The sequence below is a fragment of the Rhinoraja longicauda genome, chromosome 1 (genome assembly GCF_053455715.1).
Source record: "Rhinoraja longicauda isolate Sanriku21f chromosome 1, sRhiLon1.1, whole genome shotgun sequence".
Classification (NCBI taxonomy): Eukaryota; Metazoa; Chordata; class Chondrichthyes; order Rajiformes; family Arhynchobatidae; genus Rhinoraja; species Rhinoraja longicauda.
The window spans coordinates 53593150-53613596 of NC_135953.1; the positions used below are offsets into that span (position 1 = coordinate 53593150).

Genomic DNA, 20447 nt, shown 5'->3' on the forward strand with positions numbered 1-20447 from the left:
CAAGGATGGCTTTAAACTAAGTAGTGGGGAGGAGGGGTTGACAAATTGGGAATATGAAGATGGAGTTAAAGGGGAAGCGAATACAGGAGAAACTGTAAAGGACTCTCAAATGAATGGGAAGGGAAGTTCTAGAAGGGATATGAGAGTAAGGTCAGGGCCAATTGTGACCGGTGTGAGAGGGGAGGTAAATACCGAAGTTAAAGTGTTGTATTTAAATGCGCGAAGTATGAAAAATAAAGTGGATGAGCTTGAGGCTCAGTTAGACATTGGCAAGTATGATGTTGTGGGAATCACTGAGACATGGCTACAAGAGGACCAGGGCTGGGAGCTGAATATTCAGGGGTACACAACGTACAGAAAAAACAGGCAGGTGGGGAGAGAGGGCGGGGTAGCTCTGTTGGTAAGGAATGATATTCACTCCCTTGCAAGGAGTGACATAGAATCAGGAGATGTAGAATCAATATAGATAGAGATGAGGAATTGTAAGGGTAAAAAGACCCTAATGGGAGTCATCTACAGGCCCCCAAACAGTAGCCTCGACATAGGGTGCAAGTTGAATCAGGAGCTAAAATTGGCATGTCACAAATGTAATGCTACGGTGGTCATGGGAGATTTCAACATGCAGGTAGACTGGGAAAATCAGGTTGGTAATGGACCCCAGGAAAGAGAGTTTGTGGAGTACCTCCGAGATGGATTCTTAGAACAGCTTGTACTGGAGCCTACCAGGGAGAAGGCAATTCTGGATTTAGTGTTATGTAATGAACCTGACCTGATAAGGGGACTTGAGGTAAATGAGCCATTAGGAGGCAGTTATCACAATATGATAAGTTTTACTCTACAAATTGAGAGGGAGAAGGGGAAATCGGAGGTGTCAGTATTACAGTATAGCAAAGGGGATTACAGAGGCATGAGGCAGGAGCTGGCCAAAATTGACTGCAAGGAGGCCCTAGCAGGGAAGACTGTGGAACAGCAAAGGCAGGTATTCCTGGGAATAATGCAGAAGTTGCAGGATCAATTTATCCCAAAGAAGAGGAAAGATTCTAAGGGGAGTAAGAGGCACCCGTGGCTGACAACGGAAGTCAAGGACAGCATAAAAATAAAAGGGAAGAAGTATAACATAGCAAAGAAGAGTGGGAAGCCAGAGGATTGGGACTCTTTTAAAGAGCAACAGACGATAACTAAAAAGGCAATACGGGGAGAAAAGATGAGGTACGAGGGTAAACCCGTTGCCTATAATATAAAGGAGGATAGTAAAGGCTTTTTTAGGTATGTGAAGAGGAAAAAAATAGTCAAGGCAAATGTGGGTCCCTTGAAGACAGAAGCAGGGGAATTTATTATGGGGAACAAGAAAATGGCAGACGAGTTGAACCGGTACTTTGGATCTGTCTTCACTAAGGAGGATACAAACAATCTCCCAGATGTTCTAGTGGCCAGAGATCCTAGGGTGACAGAGGAACTGGAGGAAATCCACATTAGGCAGGAAAAAGATTTGGGTAGACTGATGGGACTCAAGGCTGACAAATCCCCAGGGCCTGATGGTCTGCATCCCAGGGTGCTTAAGGAGGTGGCTCTAGAAATTGTGGACGCATTAGTGATTATTTTCCAATGTTCTATAGATTCCGGGTCAGTTCCTGTGAATTGGAGGGTAGCTAATGTTATCCCACTTTTCAAGAAAGGAGGGAGAGAGAAAACGGGAAATTATAGACCAGTTAGTCTGACATCAGTGGTGGGGAAAATGCTGGAGTCAATTATAAAAGACGAAATTGCGGAGCATTTGGATCGCAGTAACAGGATCGTTCCGAGTCAGCATGGATTTACGAAGGGGAAATCGTGCTTGACTAATCTACTGGAATTTTTTGAGGATGCAACTAGGAAAATTGACAGGGGAGAGCCGGTGGATGTGGTGTACCTCGACTTTCAGAAAGCCTTCGACAAGGTCCCACATAGGAGATTGGTGGGGTGCCGCAATGCTCGGTGTCGGGACCGCAGCTATTTACAATATACATCAATGACTTGGATGAAGGAATTAAAAGTACCATTAGCAAATTTGCAGATGATACAAAGCTAGGTGGCAGTGTGAACTGTGAGGAAGATGCTATGAGGTTGCAGGGTGCCTTGGACAGGTTGTGTGAGTGGGCGGATGCATGGCAGATGCAGTTTAATGTGGATAAGTGTGAGGTTATCCACTTTGGTGGTAAGAATAGGAAGGCAGATTATTATCTGAATGGTGTCAAGTTAGGAAAAGGAGACGTACAACGTGATCTGGGTGTCTTAGTGCATCAGTCACTGAAAGGAAGCATGCAGGCACAGCAGGCAGTGAAGAAAGCCAATGGAATGTTGGCCTTCATAACAAGAGAGTTGAGTATAGGAGCAAAGAGGTCCTTCTGCAGTTGTACAGGGCCCTAGTGAGACCGCACCGGGAGTACTGTGTGCAGTTTTCGTCTCCAAATTTGGGGAAGGATATTCTTGCTATTGAGGGCGTGCAGCGTAGGTTTACTAGGTTAATTCCCGGAATGGCGGGACTGTCATATGTTGAAAGACTGGAGCGACTAGGCTTGTATACACTGGAATTTAGAAGGATGAGAGGGGATCTTATCAAAACATATAAGATTATTAAGGGGTTGGACACGTTAGAGGCAGGAAACATGTTCCCAATGTTGGGGGAGTCCAGAACCAGGGGCCACAGTTTAAGAATAAGGGGTAGGCCATTTAGAACAGAGACGAGGAAAATCTTTTTTAGTCAGAGAGTTGTGAATCTGTGGAATTCTCTGCCTCAGAGGGCAGTGGAGGCCAATACTCTGAATACATTCAAGAGAGAGCTAGATAGAGCTCTTAAGGATAGCGGAGCCAGGGGGTATGGGGAGAAAGCAGGAACGGGGTACTGATTGAGAATGATCAGCCATGATCACATTGAATGGCGGTGCTGGCTCGAAGGGCCAAATGGCCTACTCCTGCACCTATTGTCTATTATCTATTGTCTATTGTCTAATCTGAAAATTAACTCCAATAATTCACAGTGGTGAGGCAATTTGGCTATTTGATTATGTGTACAGCATTGATGTCACACCTCGACTCCTTTGGGTCTAAGCACTATCAAACCTCCGGATAGTTCTCTTCTAAAAACATCGTTAGCACACTGAGGCTGAGTGATGACTTTCATCTTGCCTGCTATTATGTATCAAACCATCTTTTCTCTGACTGCAACTGATCTAATTTGCTCTTGAAATCTTTCTCAATAGCCTCCTATCTATTTTCTAAACAGATAATCTCCACCCTACTATGCTCGGTCTGAAGAAGGGTCCTGACCTGAAATGTTGCCTATCCATGTTCTCCTGAGATGCTCCCTGACCCGCTGAGTAACTCCAGCACTTATCGTCTTTTATTTTGTAAACCAGCATCTGCAGTTCCTTGCGTCGACATTGTCGCTATGCTTCTCGCAGTGTAATCAGTATTTTGGAGGAACAGTATGTGTGATGATACCATAAAAATGCAGAATATATCTCATCTATCAATTCACAGATTTTTGTTATTTTTCTTTTAAAATGTTTCTGCCAGTTTCTGCCTACTAAAATGGCGCCATGGCATACTACGATTTTTAGCATTGAGTGGTCTATCTTGCTCTGCTCTATTATCTTTGGTCAGAGGGTGGTGAATCTGTGGAATTCTTTGCCATGGAGGGCTGTGGGGGCCAAGTCAGTGGATATCTTTGAGGCAGAGACGGATGGATTCTTGATTGGTGCGGATGTCCGAGGCTGTGCGGAGAGGGCAGGAGAATGGGGTTGGGAGGAAGAGATAGATCAGCCATGATTGAATGGCGGATTGAACGATGGGCCGAGTGGCCTAATTCTTCTCCTATCACATGATCATGAGAGGACGGTAACCGCGAAGACCAGGAGACCAGTTCATTATTCCAGCATCAAGTGATATGATGCCAATGCATCACTTCACAGAAGATGTTTTGACATTTATCTTCCATATCCCTTCCAACATAGTATTTTTCTCAAATTTGTCTGACGTTTACCTTTAAAAGCAGCGTCTGTCTCTCCCCATAAAAGTACAGATTCCCTTGAATCGTCGAGCTCTCTCGCATCTTAGTACATACACGTATGAATAACTTACATCGATTTAGAGCAAGCGCTCCCAGGTTTAGGAGTTAGGGGTAATGTCACTACGTGACCTGATCGCACTGGCACTGGTTGGGTCTGGAGGGCACGGCTGGAGTGGGAGAGGGGTCGCGGCTAGGCGGGGCTGGGCTGGCGGCCACTAGCTGTGAGCCCGGGCAAGGCGTGGGCTGTGCTGGTCTGGGTCTGGGTTGGGGCTGTGCTGGTCTGGGTTGGGGCTGTGCTGGTCTGGGTTGGGGCTGTGCTGGTCTGGGCTGGGTCTGGGTTGGGGCTGTGCTGGTCTGGGCTGGGTCTGGGTTGCGGCTGTGCTGAGTCTGGGTTGGGGCTGTGCTGGTCTGGGCTGGGGCTGGGGCTGTGCTGTGCTGGGCTGGGCTGTGCTGGTCTGGGTTGGGGCTGTGCTGGTCTGAGTTGGGGCTGTGCTGGGCTGTGCTGGTCTGGGCTGTGCTGGTCTGGGTTGGGGCTGTGCTGGTCTGGGCTGGGTCTGGGTTGGGGCTGTGCTGGTCTGGGCTGGGGCTGTGCTGGTCGGGGTTGGGGTTGTGCTGGTCTGGGTCTGGGTCTGGGTTGGGGCTGTGCTGGTCTGGGTTGGGGCTGTGCTGGTCTGGAGCTGGGCTGGCGGCCACTAGCTGTGAGCAAAGATAATAGAGTCCGGGCAGCGGGTGGGCTGTGCTGGGGTCGGGGCTGGCCCGGGTGGGGCCACTAGCAGTGGGTGGGCGGGGTGCGAGCGGAGAGAGCCCAGAGCACAGAGCCCAGAGCCTCCTCCCTCCCTCCACAACCCACCGCTGGAGATGAGATGAGATGAGTGAGATGAGCGGGGCGGAGCGCGTTTGCAGCGCTTACTCCAGCGCGGAGGAGCTGATGGCAAGTTTCAGGTGTCCGAGGAAGACGGACGACGCGGGGAAGGTTTACTGCTGCGGGTTCTCCGATCTCAAGTACTGCTGCGATGAGGCGGGCAACTATTTCCCTGACCCGCATGGCTACATGTGGTCGCTGAGGTAAACACAGCGACTGGGGGAACCGCGGGGAGAGATATGGGGGGGGGGGGGGGGGGGGGGATAGATATGGGGGGGGGGGTGAATGTGGGGATGGATATGGGGGGGGTGGATATGGGGGTGGGGATGGATATGGGGGGGTGGATATGGGGGTGGGGATGGATATGGGGGGGTGAATGTGGGGATGGATATGGGGGGGGTGGATATGGGGGTGGGGATGGATATGGGGGGGTGAATGTGGGGATGGATATGGGGGTGGGGATGGATATGGGGGGGTGAATGTGGGGATGGATATGGGGGTGGGGATTGATATGGGGGGGGGGAGGAAACGAATAAGGAGGAGAGGTAGCTGAATGTCCACCCAGATAGATGGGATGACTATGGGATGGAAACCGTGCCAACTTCAGAGCAGTCTCTTGTGTATCCAGGATAACATCAGTTGGAGTCAGGGAGACCATTACACTACTGTATGTGTCCCAAGGGAATCAAAAGGGCTGAAAGAATTGGTGGGATGGGGCAATGACCGGCGATGAGGTTCAGAGGGGCTGCCCGGCACGACGTTTTCTGGGGATAGACACAAAATGCTGGAGTAACAGCGGGACAGGCAACATCTCCAGAGAGAAGGAATGGGGGGCGTTTCGGGTCGAGTCCCTTCTTCAGACTGGAGATCCAGGGATGTCGGATTTGTTTTGGTCACCGACAAACGGGGGAGGGACGCCTGGAAAACCTGACCGCAATACATCGCCCCTGGTGTTGGTGGGTGTAGACAGACTCGGGAGAGAGTTGATGTGAATGAGGGTTACTCTCGTTTCCAGCTCCCTTCCCCTTTCCACTATCTGTCTGAAGAAGTGTAAGAAAATAACTGCAGTTGAGGCCAGTTCATTGGCTATATTTAAGAGGGAGTTAGATGTGGCCCTTGTGGCTAAAGGGATCAGGGGGTATGGAGAGAAGGCAGGTACAGGTTACTGAGCTGGATGATCAGCCATGATCATATTGAATGGCGGTGCAGGCTCGATGGGCCGAATGGCCTACTCCTGCACCTATTTTCTATGTTTCTATGCTGGTACAAATCGAAGGTATTTATTCACAAAATGCTGGAGTAACTCAGCGGGTCAGGCAGCATCTCAGGAGAGAAGGAATGGGTGACGTTTGGGGTCGAGACCCTTCTTCACACTGATCTGTCTGAAGAAGCTCCCGTCCCGAAAAGCCGAAGTCCATCCCCTCCACGGATGTTGAGACGAGGAACTGCAGATGCTGGTGGACTGGAGTAACTCCACTGACGTTGCTGAATTCCTCCAGCACTTTGTGTGTTTTTCTCAGTGTTATTGTTGGAATGGGAAGTTCTGTGAGCCAACACAGGCTGGAGGTGGACAACTGGCTGGCACAGGTCGCAGTCAATACAGTTAATGTCTACACAGAAAAGACAGTTTATTATGGCCCAAGTAAACGCAACGGCCAGGCTTCGGGTCCCGTGGCTGTGAAATGAATGAGCTGCAGATGTATTGTGTCATTTAGGATTGAGCGCCACGGTTCGACCCCACCCCAGATAACGCGGTGCTCAGTCAGTACTGCACTCAGGGCCGTCTTAACGCATGGGCCTGATGGGCACTTGCCCGGGGCCCCACGAGCATAGGGGCCCCACGAGCATAGGGGCCCCATGCTGATCTGTGTATGTTAAGTGACTTGCTTATGTTTCAACTGCGGGTAATGTTTCATTTCACTACACATTTATGTGTATGTGACAAATAAACGACTATTGATTATTGACTAAATAAATACTACTTTTATAATGTAGGTTCAATAAGTGCTTTTTTCGCAACATTTTCGGTCCCTAAGTGCTTCTCACAGCGATCTGTAAGTGCTTTTTGCAACAATGTAGCACCCTAAGTCCATCGCTAAGTGCTTTTCGGTAAGTGCTTTTCGCCGGCATGACAGGGGGGGCTGGTAGGGAAAGGGGGGTGGGGGAGAGTAACGGTAGGGGCCCCAGTACACTGCTTTGCCTGGGGGCCCATAATGCTATAAAAACGGCCCTGACTGCACTGTGGAGCAGGCTCGGACTTTGTGCTGGAGAACTCTGGTGCGTCCTGAAGCCACGTTTTTCTGATCCAAGTGGGTCAGTACTCAGTGGATCAGCCTGACTGACGACCAGACTGATGAAGGATTACACTGACATTATACCCGAACTCTTATCTGCCCGTCCCTTTGTTGGGTACGTCGAACAATCTCCTTTCCAGGCGTACACTATATATTTTAACCCAGTCTAAAGACGGGTCTGGCTCCAGTCATGGTCCCCCATTGCCCGCCAGAGAAGCTTGACCGGTCGTGTCTCTCCAGCAGTATGTTTTTTTGCTCGATTTCAGCATTTGCAGTCTCTTGTGCATCTAGGATAACATCAGTTGGAGTCAGGGAGACCATTACACTATTGTAGGTGTCCCAAGTGACGGAAATGTTGCGGGATAATTTGTCTATCCCCTAGTCCCAATTCCTCTGTCTACGCCGCATCTGCGCCCAGGATGAGGTGTTTCACACTAGGGCTTCAGAGATGCCCTCATTCTTTAGGAAACTGGGCTTCCCCTCTTCCGTTATTGATGCGGCTCTCACTAGGACCTCCTCTATATCCCACAGCTCTGCTCTTGCTCCCCCTCTCCCCATTCGTAACAAAGATAGAGTCCCCCTTGTCCTCACCTTCCACGCCATCAGCCAGCGTATCCAACAAATCATCCTCCAACATTTCCGTCACCTCCAACGGGATCCCACTACTGGCCACATCTTCCCATCTCCTCCCCTTTCTGCTTTCCACAGAGACCGTTCCCTCCGTAACTCCCTGGTCCACTCGTCCCTTCCGACCCAAACCACTCCCTCCCCAGGTACTTTCCCCTGCAACCGCAGGAGATGCAACACCTGTCCCTTTACCTCCCCCCCCCCTCGACTCCATCCAAGGACCCAAACATTGATTTCTCTAACTTCAGATAGTTCCTCTGTCCCCCACTTTCCCCTCCCCTTCCCAGTTCCACTATTTTCCTATATCCAATTACATCCTATCTTTGTCCCGCTCCCTCCCCTGACATCAGTCTGAAGAATTGTCTCGACCCGAAACGTCACCCATTCCTTCTCTCCTGAGATGCTGCCTGACCCGCTGAGTTACTCCAGCATTTTGTGATACCTTCGATTTGTATCAGCATCTGGAGTTATTTTCCTACCATATCTTTGGGATGTAGGACAAAGCTGGAGCACCCAGAGGAAGCCGAGCTAATCACAGGGAGAATATGCAAACGCCACACAGGTCTGAATTGAACCCAGGTTTCATAAATATTGTGTGATGAGCCCTTTTGTCTTCATTCTCAGGTTTGGTGTCATTTCAAGCAATTCTCGCAGTTTGGGCTAGGTTTATCTTTAGAGCAAATCTTATGATTTGCCCTGATTCATTGCAGGTTAAACGGTTCCCATTTTCAGGCCAATTGATGAGGGAAAAAAGCTAGTTTCTTGCACCCACACCTTCTTTTCCAACAGCATGAATGTACAATGCATGATGTCTAAAGAACAATGCCGACATTAGGTATTTTAAATATGTGGCTGAAACAGAATTTCTCTTTCTAACATTAAATGATGAGGCATCTTTAATTGTGTATCCTTTCTTTGTCCCACCCACCTGAATATCCTTTCTTTGTCCCGCCCCCCTGACATCAGTCTGAAGAAGGGTCTCGACCCGAAAAGTCACCCATTCCTTCTCTCCTGAGATGCTGCCTGACCCGCTGAGTTACTCCAGCTTTCTGATACCATAAGCTTCTTTAATTTCTGCATTCTCCCACAATCTTTCTTCTACTTGTTCTTTTTCTATCCATTTGTAAGTCTAGCAAAACAAAAGCAGCTACATTTCTGAAACCTCTAACCAATAATTTATGTTCATTACTTCTGCTTTCATCATGGCCTTCATTTTACTATTAGTAAATTAAAATCAACTAGCCAATTTGCCTATACCCTTCATATTTGTAACTCATTTTAATAGTTCCATAGATTTTTTCCTTTATCTTCCCTTAAACAATATGCCTCCACTTTGGTCCATATTAAATAAGATCTTGATATTAGCTTGCATTAATGTCCATTGTTTAAGAAACAATATTCTTTGCTTACATGAACCTTATCCATAAATTACAACTCAATCGTTTAAGGTTCAGATCAGCTTATTTATTTCTTGTGCTCCCACTTAAAATATATGATAATTTTATGAACATATCTCCATTCCATCAAAATCACCGATGACACCACTTTTACTTGAACCACTTCCATTCCTTTTCTATTCTTTTTCTTATATCTTTTAAATGTTGTTATAGTACCTGCCTCAACTACTTTCTCTGGTAGCTCATTTCAAATACTCGCCATCCTATGTGTGAAAACGTTGCCCCTCAGGTTCCTATTAAATCTTTCCCCTCTCACCTTAAACCTATGACTTCTGATTCTTGATTCCCCTACTCTGGGTAAAATACTCTGTGCATTCACTTCATCTATTCCCATGATGATGTTATTAGATCATCCCTCAGCATCCTGTACTCCAAGGAATAAAGTCCTAGCCTGCCCAACCTCTCATAGAAACATAGAAACATAGAAAATAGGTGCAGGAGTAGGCCATTTGGCCCTTCGAGCCTGCACCGCCATTCAATATGATCATGGCTGATCATCCAGCTCAGTAACCTGTACCTGCCTTCTCTCCATACCCCCTGATCCCTTTAGCCACAAGGGCCACATCTAACTCCCTCTTAAATATAGCAAATGAACTGGCCTCAACTACCTTCTGTGGCAGAGAATTCCACAGACTCACCACTCTGTGTGAAGAAATGTTTTCTCATCTCGTCCCTTTAGTTCATCCCTTTAGTTCAGGCCCTCAAGTCCTGGCAATATCCTTGTAAATATTCTCTGCATTCTTTCCAGCTTAATGCTATCCTTCCTACAGCAGTGATTCCAAAATTTAACACAATACTCCAAATGTGGTTGCACAATTGTAACATGACATCCCAACTTCTTTACTCAATACTCTGACTGATGAAGACCAATTTACCGAAATCCTTCATGGCTTGTGATGCAATTTTCAGGGAACTATGTACTGTACTCCTCGATTTCTCTGCTCCACAACACTCCCCAGGGGACCTACACTGTGAAGGTCCTGCCCTGGTTTGACTTGCCAAAATGCAATACCTCACATTTATTTGCATTAACCTCCATTTGCCATTCCTCAATCCACATGCTCAGCTGATCAAGAACCTGCTGTAATTTTTCATAATCACCTTCACTATCTACAATACCACACACTTTAGTGTCATCTGCAGACTTACTAATCATGCCTTCTACATTCTCATCCAAATTGGTGATATAAACAACAATCAACAATAGGCCCTGAGGCAGGCCTCTTGCCAGTCCGAAAAACAACCTTCCATCATCATGCAACACCTGTCCCTATACCTCCCCCTCGACTCCGTCCAGGGACCCCAACAGTCTTTTCAGGTGAGGCAGAGGTTCATTTGTACCTCCTCCAACCTCATCTACCGTGTCCACTGTTCCACTGGACTCCTGTATCTCGGCAAGACCAAGCTCAGTGATCGTTTCGCTGAACACCTCCGCTCAGTCCACCTAAACCTACCTGATCTCCCGATTGCTCAACACTTTAACTACCACTCCCATTCCCACACTGACCTTGGGCCTCGTCCATTGTCAGAGAGAGGCCCAGTGCATATTGGACGAACAGCACCTCATATTTCACTTGTGCAGCTTACACCCCAGAGGTATGAACATTGACTTCTCTAACTTCAAGTAGCCCTTGCTTTCCCTCTCTCTCCATCCCCTCCCCTTCCCAGTTCTCCGACCAGTCTTACTGTCTCAAACTACATTCTATCTCTGTCCTGCCCACTCCCCTGACGTCAGTCTGAAGATGAGGTCTCAACCCGAAATATGACCCATTCCTTCTCTCCAGAGATGCTGCCTGGCCCGCTGAGTAACTCCAGCTTTTTGGGTCTATCTTCCATCATCATCCTCTGCTTCCATCCATGAAGCCAATTCTCTATCCAGTCGGCTAGCGCTCCCTGGATCCCGTGCAATCTAACTGTGGCAGCCTACCATTAGGATTCCTCAAACTGTGCTTTCTTTTCCTAGTACTGTAACCATAAAGGTAAAGTAATCCACCTTTAACCTGCCTGCCTTATCAACATGTACTTTTTGATTTAGTCTATATGTGGATAATTTTCCACATGCACACTACTACCTTCCAATTGTCCATGCCCACTTCTTTGTGCTGCCAAAATATTTATTTGAAATTAATGAATTGTTGTTCTCATGCTCAGCACTGGAAAAGCCAAAGCCATTGTCTTCAAGACTTGTCACAGACCCCCCATTCTTGGTAATGTCCTCTCTAGTTCCTGAGACACTCTCAGAGTATTTAATATAATCTCTGGTTTGTGAGAGAGCACTGTTGTGAACTGGCTTCTTGAGTCAATGTTCACAACTTGATAAAACACAATAATTTGTCATCTTCTTAAAAGTAGAGTTAAGACCCAGGCATACTGGTGTGGAGCTACAATAATGGATAGACTGGGTGCAGACAGTGAATTCCTTCCATAGAAAGTATCTCAAGAGAGATGGGTGTGGGATGGTTTCTTTAAGGCACAAATATTTTAATTTCCGGAATTTTCAAATTATTCCACTGCTCAAATTCACAGTTAGATTTGAACTTGTTCTTTGGATTATCAGTTTTTTGGATAAAATAAAATTGATGCATTACTGTACTCACCTGTGTTTGCAACCCAATCTTTGGTTGACCTTGAGATGTGATTTTGACCCCATTTCCCCCCAATAGTTTAACCTACTCCCAATTCTATAACATTGTCTAGTTCCACTCCAGGACCTCGATCCACGTTTTAAACAGTGTTAGACTCAACTGTTCAAATGTTCTGCTGCCATCCTCCCGTGCTCCAAAATCTATGGTTCATCCAAATTCTACTCTGTGCCATCAAACTTGTGGAGCAAAAATATATCAAGACTTTACACACTCAAATGAAATACAATTATTTTATTGTTAATTTAAATGCTTACTAATCTCAATAATTCTGAATGAAAAAAACCTAAATCTAATATCTAGATAGAAACATTCACAGTTGCAATACCTTTACAAAGATAAGTATATTTCAAATTTATCGCCAAGCCATCTGATCCATGAATATATTAATAAAGCAGAATGAATGCAAAAAGAACATTAAATGAACTGCCATACTTTCAGTTTACCAATTCAGCACTATAAAAGACTTGGTATTAATGCTGTAGACTTCCAGTTTGTATATAAATAAAGAATGGAGGAGCAAAGTTAATAATGAATATATTGGATAAAAACCTACTATTTTTCAAACTTTTGAATTATTAAATTAGTTTTCAATTGACTAAGCAAATCTTTCAGTAATTTCATGAGTCATTTTTTCCGTAATCTTAATGTGGATTTTCATCAAATACTTTCTTAAAACAGAACTAACTCATGTTGATTAGATCCAATTGATAGCCAGAAAATGCACATAATGATTCACACCACTGAGTTCTGGTTGAATCAAAAGAGCGGGTTCTACTAAATTAAACTATTGAATGTCTTTTAATCCTCCTTTTGTTTAGTATAGGTGCAATGGTGGGATTAGGAGTTGCTGCCCTTCTTCTCCTGGTATTTGTCATTAGTGCTTTTGCGATGTGCTGTTTATTTCTCTACAATAAACCACAAAGATTCGATTCTGGCCTTGGGCTTCAAAGCCTCACAACATCTCCAACACACAAGCGTAAGTCTAATTCATAAATTATTCGATTTCCTCGTAGGCATGTTTCTATGCTGTCTGCTCTAAGGTGTAAAATGCTGAGATATTCAAGAGTACAGTCACTATCCTTCCTAACCACATCTTTGTTTTGTGAATCATCTCGATGCAAAAATATGCAATGATCTGGTAAATGTGATATTAGGAATTTCTTCAAGCAGTATTTGAGAAATATTTAATGATACTTTAGTTTTACTAATGGTGTTCCGATTGTGCCAACAATTGAAGTTTGCTATGGCTTGTTCTTTTTTGAAACATGAAACCCAATCACATATTCACCTTTCAATACCATCAAGTCAAACTCAGGTACAATAGACTGAGCAAAGTTGAAGATACAGAGTGCTGAATATATTCTCAGCATTGAAGCACATCATTTCCATAGACAAAGTCCAATGTCGTCAATGGGGTAGAGGTGAATTGGATGGTACCCTAGCTTATGGAAGGGCCATTCAGCAACCTGATATCAGAAGGGAAGTTGTTCCTGTTTCCTTCAGCCCACTTGTCCTTTCTGACCAAGATGCACCGTTCCATTTGCCTGCATTTAACTTATATTCCTCTAAACCTTTCCTGTCCCTGTACCTATCCAAGTGTTTTCTAAATGCTGTTATAGTATCTGCCTCAACTACCTCCTCTGGCAGCTCATTCCACATACCCACAGCCCTTTTAGTGAAAAATATGCCCCTCCTATTAAATTGTGCCCCAACATCTTCAAATAACTCAAATCAGATTCATAAGACACAATCTCCCGTGTACAAAACAAAAAAAATACTATTCCTAATCAATGCCTGCCTATCCACATGCATATCTTATCCCTCAGAATCCTCTCCACCATGTTACATACCACAGATGTTAGACCCACTGATCTATCGTACCCTGGCTATTCCTGGCAGCCCTTGTGCAATAGAAGTATAACATTAGCCACCGTCCAGTTATCTGGCACCTCATCCGTGTCTAACAATGATTCATGTATCTCAGCAAGGGCTTTTGTAATTTCTTATCTGGCTTCCCACATCATCGGATATATCTGACCAATCCCAGGAGATTTATCTACATTTATATGCCTTGGGACGTCCAGCTCCTCCTTGACTGTCATACGGACTGTCCTCAAGACATCTCCATTAACTATCCCAAGTTCCCTCGCCTTGATGTTTTTGCACATGGTAAAAAAACAGAGGAGAAATTGAATGGTTTATTGAAAACCTACCCATCTCCTGTAGCTCCAAAGATAGAAGCTTTGGCTTCGGAGGAGGCCTTTTCTCTCTCTAGTTACCCGCTTTCTGTTAATGTACAGGAAAGAACTGCAGATGCTGGTTTAAATCGAAGGTAGACACAAAATGGTGGAGTAACTCAGTGGGCAGGCAGCATCTCTGGAGAGAAGGAATGGGTGACGTTTTAGAAACATAGAAACATAGAAAATAGGTGCAGGAGTAGGCCATTCGGCCCTTCGAGCCTGCACCGCCATTCAATATGATCATGGCTGATCATCCAGCTCAGTAGCCTTCTCTCCATACCCCCTGATCCCTTTAGCCACAAGGGCCACATCTAACTCCCTCTTACATATAGCCAATGAACTGGCCTCAACTACCTTCTGAGGCAGAGAATTCCACAGACTCACCACTCTCTGTGTGAAGAAATGTTTTCTCATCTCGGTCCTAAAAGACTTCCCCCTTATCTGTACAGCACAGAACTTTATTGTCATTCGGTACAGATACCGAACGAAATTACAGCAGTCACAGAACACAACAAAAAAGAGAAGTACACAGGACACACGACCCCAACACAAACATCCATCACAGTGAGTCCAAACACCCCCTCACTGTGATGGAAGGCAACAAAACTTCCACTCTCTTCCCCCACGCCCACGGACAGGCAGCTCGACCCCTAACGAGGCGACCGAGACGCACAGTCCCTGCGGCCGAACTGCACCGGGCACTGAAACGTCCCGCGGCCGAGCCGCGCTGGCGATGTTAAGTCCAGCGGCCGAGCCGCACCGGGCGATGGAAGGCCCCGCGGCCGAGCCGCACGGGGCGCTGCTAAGTCCCGCGGCCGAGACTTAAGCTGACTTAAGGGGTCCTTAAGCTGTGACCCCTGGTTCTGGACTTCCCCAACATCGGGAACAATCTTCCCGCATCTAGCCTCTCCAACCCCTTAAGAATTTTATATGTTTCAATAAGATCCCCCCTCAGTCTTCTAAATTCCAGCGAGTATAAGCCCAGTCTATCCAGTCTTTCTTCATATGAAAGTCCTGCCATCCCAGGGATCAATCTGGTGAACCTTCTCTGTACTCCCTCTAAGGCCAGAATGTCTTTCCTCAGATTAGGAGACCGAAACTGTACACAATACTCCAGGTGCGGTCTCACCAAGGCCCTGTACAACTGCAGCAGAACCTCCCTGCTCCTATACTCAAATCCTCTTGCTATGAATGCTAACATACCATTCGCTTTCTTCACTTGCTTTCAATGACTGGTGCACCATGACACCCAGGTCACGTTGCATCTCCCCTTTTCCTAATCGGTCACCATTCAGGTAATACTCTGCTTTCCTGTTCTTGCCGCCAAAGTGGATAACCTCACATTTATTCACATTATATTGCATCTGCCATGCATTTGTCCACTCTCCTAATCTATCCAAGTCACTCTGCAGCCTCCTAGCATCCTCCTCGCAGCTAACACTGCCACCCAGCTTCGTGTCATCCGCAAACTTAGAGATGTTGCATTCAATTCCCTCGTCCAAATCATTAATATATATTGTAAATAACTGGGGTCCCAGCACTGAGCCTTGCGGTACCCCACTAGTCACTGCCTGCCATTCCGAAAAGGACCCGTTTATTCCTACTCTTTGCTTCCTGTCCGCCGACCAATTCTCTATCCACCTCAACACTGAACCCCCAATACCGTGTGCTTTAAGTTTGTACACCAATCTCCTATGTGGGACCTTGTCGAAGGCCTTCTGAAAGTCCAGATATAACACATTGACTGGTTCTCCCTTATCCACTCTACTAGTTACATCCTCGAAAAATTCTATAAGATTCGTCAGACATGATTTGCCTTTCATAAATCCATGCTGACTTTGTCCGATGATTCCACCACTTTCCAAATGTGATGCTATCACATCTTTAATAACTGGTCTATAATTCCCCGTTTTCTCTCTCCCCCCCCCCCTTTTTTAAAAGTGGGGTTACATTAGCTACCCTCCAATCCTCAGGAACTACTCCAGAATCTAAAGAGTTTTGAAAAATTTGTGTCGAGACCCTTCTGCAAACTGATGTCAGGGGAGTGGGTGGGACAAAGATAGAATGTAGTCGGAGACAGCAAGACTGGTGTAAGATCTGGGCCTCCTCCAATGTCAGAGTGGGGCCCAGCCCAAAGTGGAGGAACAGCACCTCATATTTCACTTGTGTAACTTACACCCCAGCGGTATGAACATTGACCTCTAACTTCAAATAGCTCTTGCTTTCCCTCTCTCTCCATCCTCTCCCCCTTCCCAGTTCTCTCACCAGTCTTACTATCTCCGACTACATTCTATCTCTGTCCCACCCACTCCCCTGACATCAGTTTGCAGAAGAGTCTTACCCTAACTGTCATCACTACTGCACTAGACCAAGGAAGATTTAGAGAAGAAGGAAAAAAAGCATAGACTGTACCTTATTCTGTTGTCACCGTCTATGCTAAAGCCTCTTTACTTGGATGGACTTAACCTCCACACGGCCACTCCAAAAATGCTGCTCCACCAGTGCCTGCCTTCCACTTTATACACCTACATGGAGCAGTCACTCCAGGATGCTAACTGCTTTCTGCTCAAAATTGACCTCGGCTTCAGTTTCTAAACTAAATGGAAGATGAGTGGAGTGCCATTGATTTTCTACCATTGATGTCCTTGAAGTTACCACTTGCATAGTTGCATGGAAAATAATGTAACCAATGCACTTGTTCACCTAAAACATGCCCGGTATACTGAAACAATCAGGTGATGGTCGTTTAATAATAAAATACAGTGCTACACGATTTTATTTCTTAAAATATTAATCTGTCTTCTCCTTAGCATAACTGGCAGGTCCATTAAACCATTTCTGCTAAAAAAAATTCAGCTTAAAGTTATTAGTAATTATTTGATAGTAATGTTGGGATTAAATTATTTTGCACATCTGATTTTCTATTATAAAACGGAAATAAAGGCATCTGTGAACTTAACCTAAGTTTATAGCAATAATTTGGTGCATGGATTCAATGTAGCTGCATACTGTGTGTTATATAATTGGCTTCTCTTCCATGTTGTTATGCAAAAGGAATCATTGCAAACAATGTCTTCTTTGCAGGGAGAAACAAACATGGAATTTTGGAAACAACACTGGTGCCATCAGTGGCAGCGGCCCCATCACTGATCACAAATAAAATTACTGAAGAGAAACTGTTAGCAACAGTAGTAGAGACTGAAATTACATCAACAAAACTCTCGTCAGTTTGTACAAGTAAAATAGGCAAGTACTAAATTTAAAAATAAATGCTAATTCCACTTAATTAAGGGAAAATTACTATAACCTGTATTCTATATACAAAAAAGATAATTGTGGCAAGTGTATGAAATGTGTGCAGTACTAACAACAAAAATATAATCTTTTAAACATATGTGGTTTATGAGATATTCTATGTTTTGTGACAAGCTTACAAATAAAAGTATTTACCCAATAAATAGACCGAGGGAAATAAAATATATCAGCACTCATTCATTTTGATAAGAAAATTCTACGTTGATTTTTTTGATTCTGCAGAAACTTCAGTCATGACTGAAAAACTTTTAAAATATGAAGACAAAAATTAAAAGGAAACAAATTCAAAGCTGTACTACAAACATTATATAGATTTACATTGTACATATGGAACAGAGAGGCCATTTGGTCGAATCACACCATGCTCACATTCTTGCTCCAATTAAGCCTCTACACCACTTTTCCTCATCTGAATCATAACCATTCCTTCCCTCCTCTCATTTTTCTAGTTCAGCCTCCTCTTAAATATATGCTATTGTTCACTCAACCTCTCCTTTTGGTAATATGTTTCATGCTCCCACAGCTCTTGGGTTAAATGTTTCTTCCAATTTTCTATTTGGTTTTATAATGGATGTCCTGTATATATAAACTTGTATACATTGGAATTTAGAAGGATGAAAGGGGATCTTATCGAAACATATAAGATTATTAAGGGGTTGGACACGTTAGAGGTAGGAAACATGTTCCCAATGTTGGGGGAGTCCAGAACCAGGGGAGTCCAGAACGGAGATAAGGAAAAACTTTTTCAGTCTGAGAGTTGTAAATCTGTGGAATTCACTGCCTCAGAAGGTGGTGGAGGCCAATTCTCTGAATGCATTCAAGAGAGAGCTAGATAGAGCTCTTTAGGATAGCGGAGTCAGGGGGTATGGGGAGAAGGCAGGATCGGGGTACTGATTGAGAATGATCAGCCATGATCACATTGAATGGTGGTGCTGGCTCGAGGGGCCGAATGGCCTCCTCCTGCACCTATTGTCTATTGTCTAACTCTCTACTGTGCTAAGATACTTCCTCATAAAAGGAATACAGATGCTTCTCGACTTATGATGGGGTTACGTTCTGATAAACCCATCGTAAATCGAAAATATCGTAAGTTGAAAATGCATTTAATACACCTGATCGCATGGCTGACTGAGAGCTGTGGCTCCTTCAGTTTAGTTTAGAGATACAGCAAGGAAACAGGCCCTTTTGTCTCACAGCGTCTGTGCCGACCAGCAATCCCTGCACATCAACACTATCCTATACCACTAGGGACAATTTACACATACACCAAGCCAATTAATCTACATACCTGTACATCTTTGGAGTGTGGGAGGAAATCGAAGATCTCGGAGAAAACCCACGCAGGTCACAGGGAGAACGTCCAAACTCTGTACAGACAGCACCTGCAGTCGGGATTGAACCTGGGTCACCGGCGCTGCATTTGCTGTAAGGCAGCAACTCTACCGCTGCGCACCATCGTAAAGTCAAAATATCGTAAGTCGAAGCATCGTAAGTCGAGGAGCATCTGTAATGCTCTCTCTAAGCTCTCAAACACCTCCAGCATGTAAAAGCCCACTGTTTGGTCCTCTCAAGACCATTCCTCAAGAGCACAAAGACCCTGTCTATTTAATGTTTTGCTCCGAAAATATTCTTTATTCATAATATATCCAGTTAATACATTTGGGATGTGTAATTGTCGACATTTCTTCTACCGATCAATTCAACATATTCCCTTGCAATACATCACACCAAGTTTCCTCCTTAAACGTTATGTCGATGCTAGTTTTCAGCAGCTGTCACACAGAGCTCAGCTTCTCAGTGTTCAATGGTATCTACTTTCAGCAGGTTTTCCTGCACATGGATGTGCCAATCAGAAGCATTCACTTACAGTCATCTCTTTGCACTGGAAGCCCAGTAAGTTTCAGGGAGAAATGTGGCTTTCACAAAGTTAATGATATTCCAGCAGTGATATTCCAACATGTATCTCATTATGTATCCCTGGGAACAAATGTTGAGCTTAAGAGTTCTGCGTTACTCAGCCTTTCATGACCAACCTTGACAAAGCCCTTTTCCAGCTTTCTTGCTATTACACAAGGATATTGACAACTATCTCATTCACCTGGAACAGACCTGAGCTGGGATAATGATTTCTAATAGTTTTGTGCTGCTCAGGGATATCATCAACTGAATGTAGGAGAGGAGGGCAAATACTAGCTTGGTCAGCATGAATCACACACACCCAATTATGCTCTCCAGAAAGGGATTCAGGAATGAAATCTGGAATTGAACACATCTGGAATACACAGTCATCGGCAGCACAGTTCAAATTAAGAGGTGGAAAATGAAAAACGTCATCACCAAACCTGGAATTAGGTGAGGCAGTCTATTTCCTTTTGACTTGTTTGTGTAGAGTCTTTACAATACAACAATACAATATATCTTTATTGTCATTGTACAGGGGTACAACCAGATTGTGAATGCGACTTCCATACGATGCAATAAATGAATTATCTAATCAACAGAAATTTAGACAACCCAGAGAAACAAAATTAGAAACAGTTAAAACAGTATAAACTCAAGTAGGTCTGCCGGGTCGATGTGCGACGTGACCATCCAACTCAGCAGGACCGGTTCAGAACAGCTATGGCCCTGGGGATGAAGCTGTTCCTGAGTCTGGAGGTGCGGGCGTAGAAGGCCTTGTAGCGTCTGCCAGATGGTAGAAGTTCAAACAGACTATTGCAGGGGTGTGAGGAGTCTTTGTGGATGCTGGTGGCTTTCCTTAGGCATCGTGTGTTGTAGATGCCCTCCAAGGCTGGTGGCTGTGTCCCGATAATCTGAGCTCTGTAGACTACCCGCTGAAGAGCTCTCCTCTCTGCCTCCGTGCAGCTGAGATACCACACAGGGATGCCATGTGTTAGGATGCTCTCTATGGTGCAGCGGTAGAAGGTCGGCAGCAGCTGTTGGGGCAGACCAATCTTTT

At 45.1% G+C, this 20447-nt stretch overlaps 1 protein-coding gene across 1 annotated transcript; it reads left to right on the plus strand.

Moving 5' to 3' along the window:
- Positions 1–4878: 4878 nt before the first annotated feature.
- On the plus strand, positions 4879–17526 carry LOC144599413 (protein shisa-like-2B). Its single transcript, XM_078410271.1, has 3 exons — positions 4879–5113; positions 12752–12909; positions 17258–17526. The coding sequence occupies exons 1-3, from the start codon at positions 4917–4919 to the stop codon at positions 17428–17430; spliced, it is 528 nt and encodes a 175-aa protein (XP_078266397.1). The 5' UTR covers positions 4879–4916; the 3' UTR covers positions 17431–17526.
- Positions 17527–20447: the final 2921 nt, after the last annotated feature.

Excerpts from the sequence above, each read along its gene's own strand:
- LOC144599413 (XM_078410271.1), top strand. The coding sequence starts at position 4,917 with ATGAGTGAGATGAGCGGGGCGGAGCGCGTTTGCAGCGCTTACTCCAGC. Across the intron at positions 5,114-12,751 it reads GGCTACATGTGGTCGCTGAG|TATAGGTGCAATGGTGGGAT; the intron begins GTAAACACAGCG and ends CCTTTTGTTTAG. Across the intron at positions 12,910-17,257 it reads AACATCTCCAACACACAAGC|GGAGAAACAAACATGGAATT; the intron begins GTAAGTCTAATT and ends TCTTCTTTGCAG.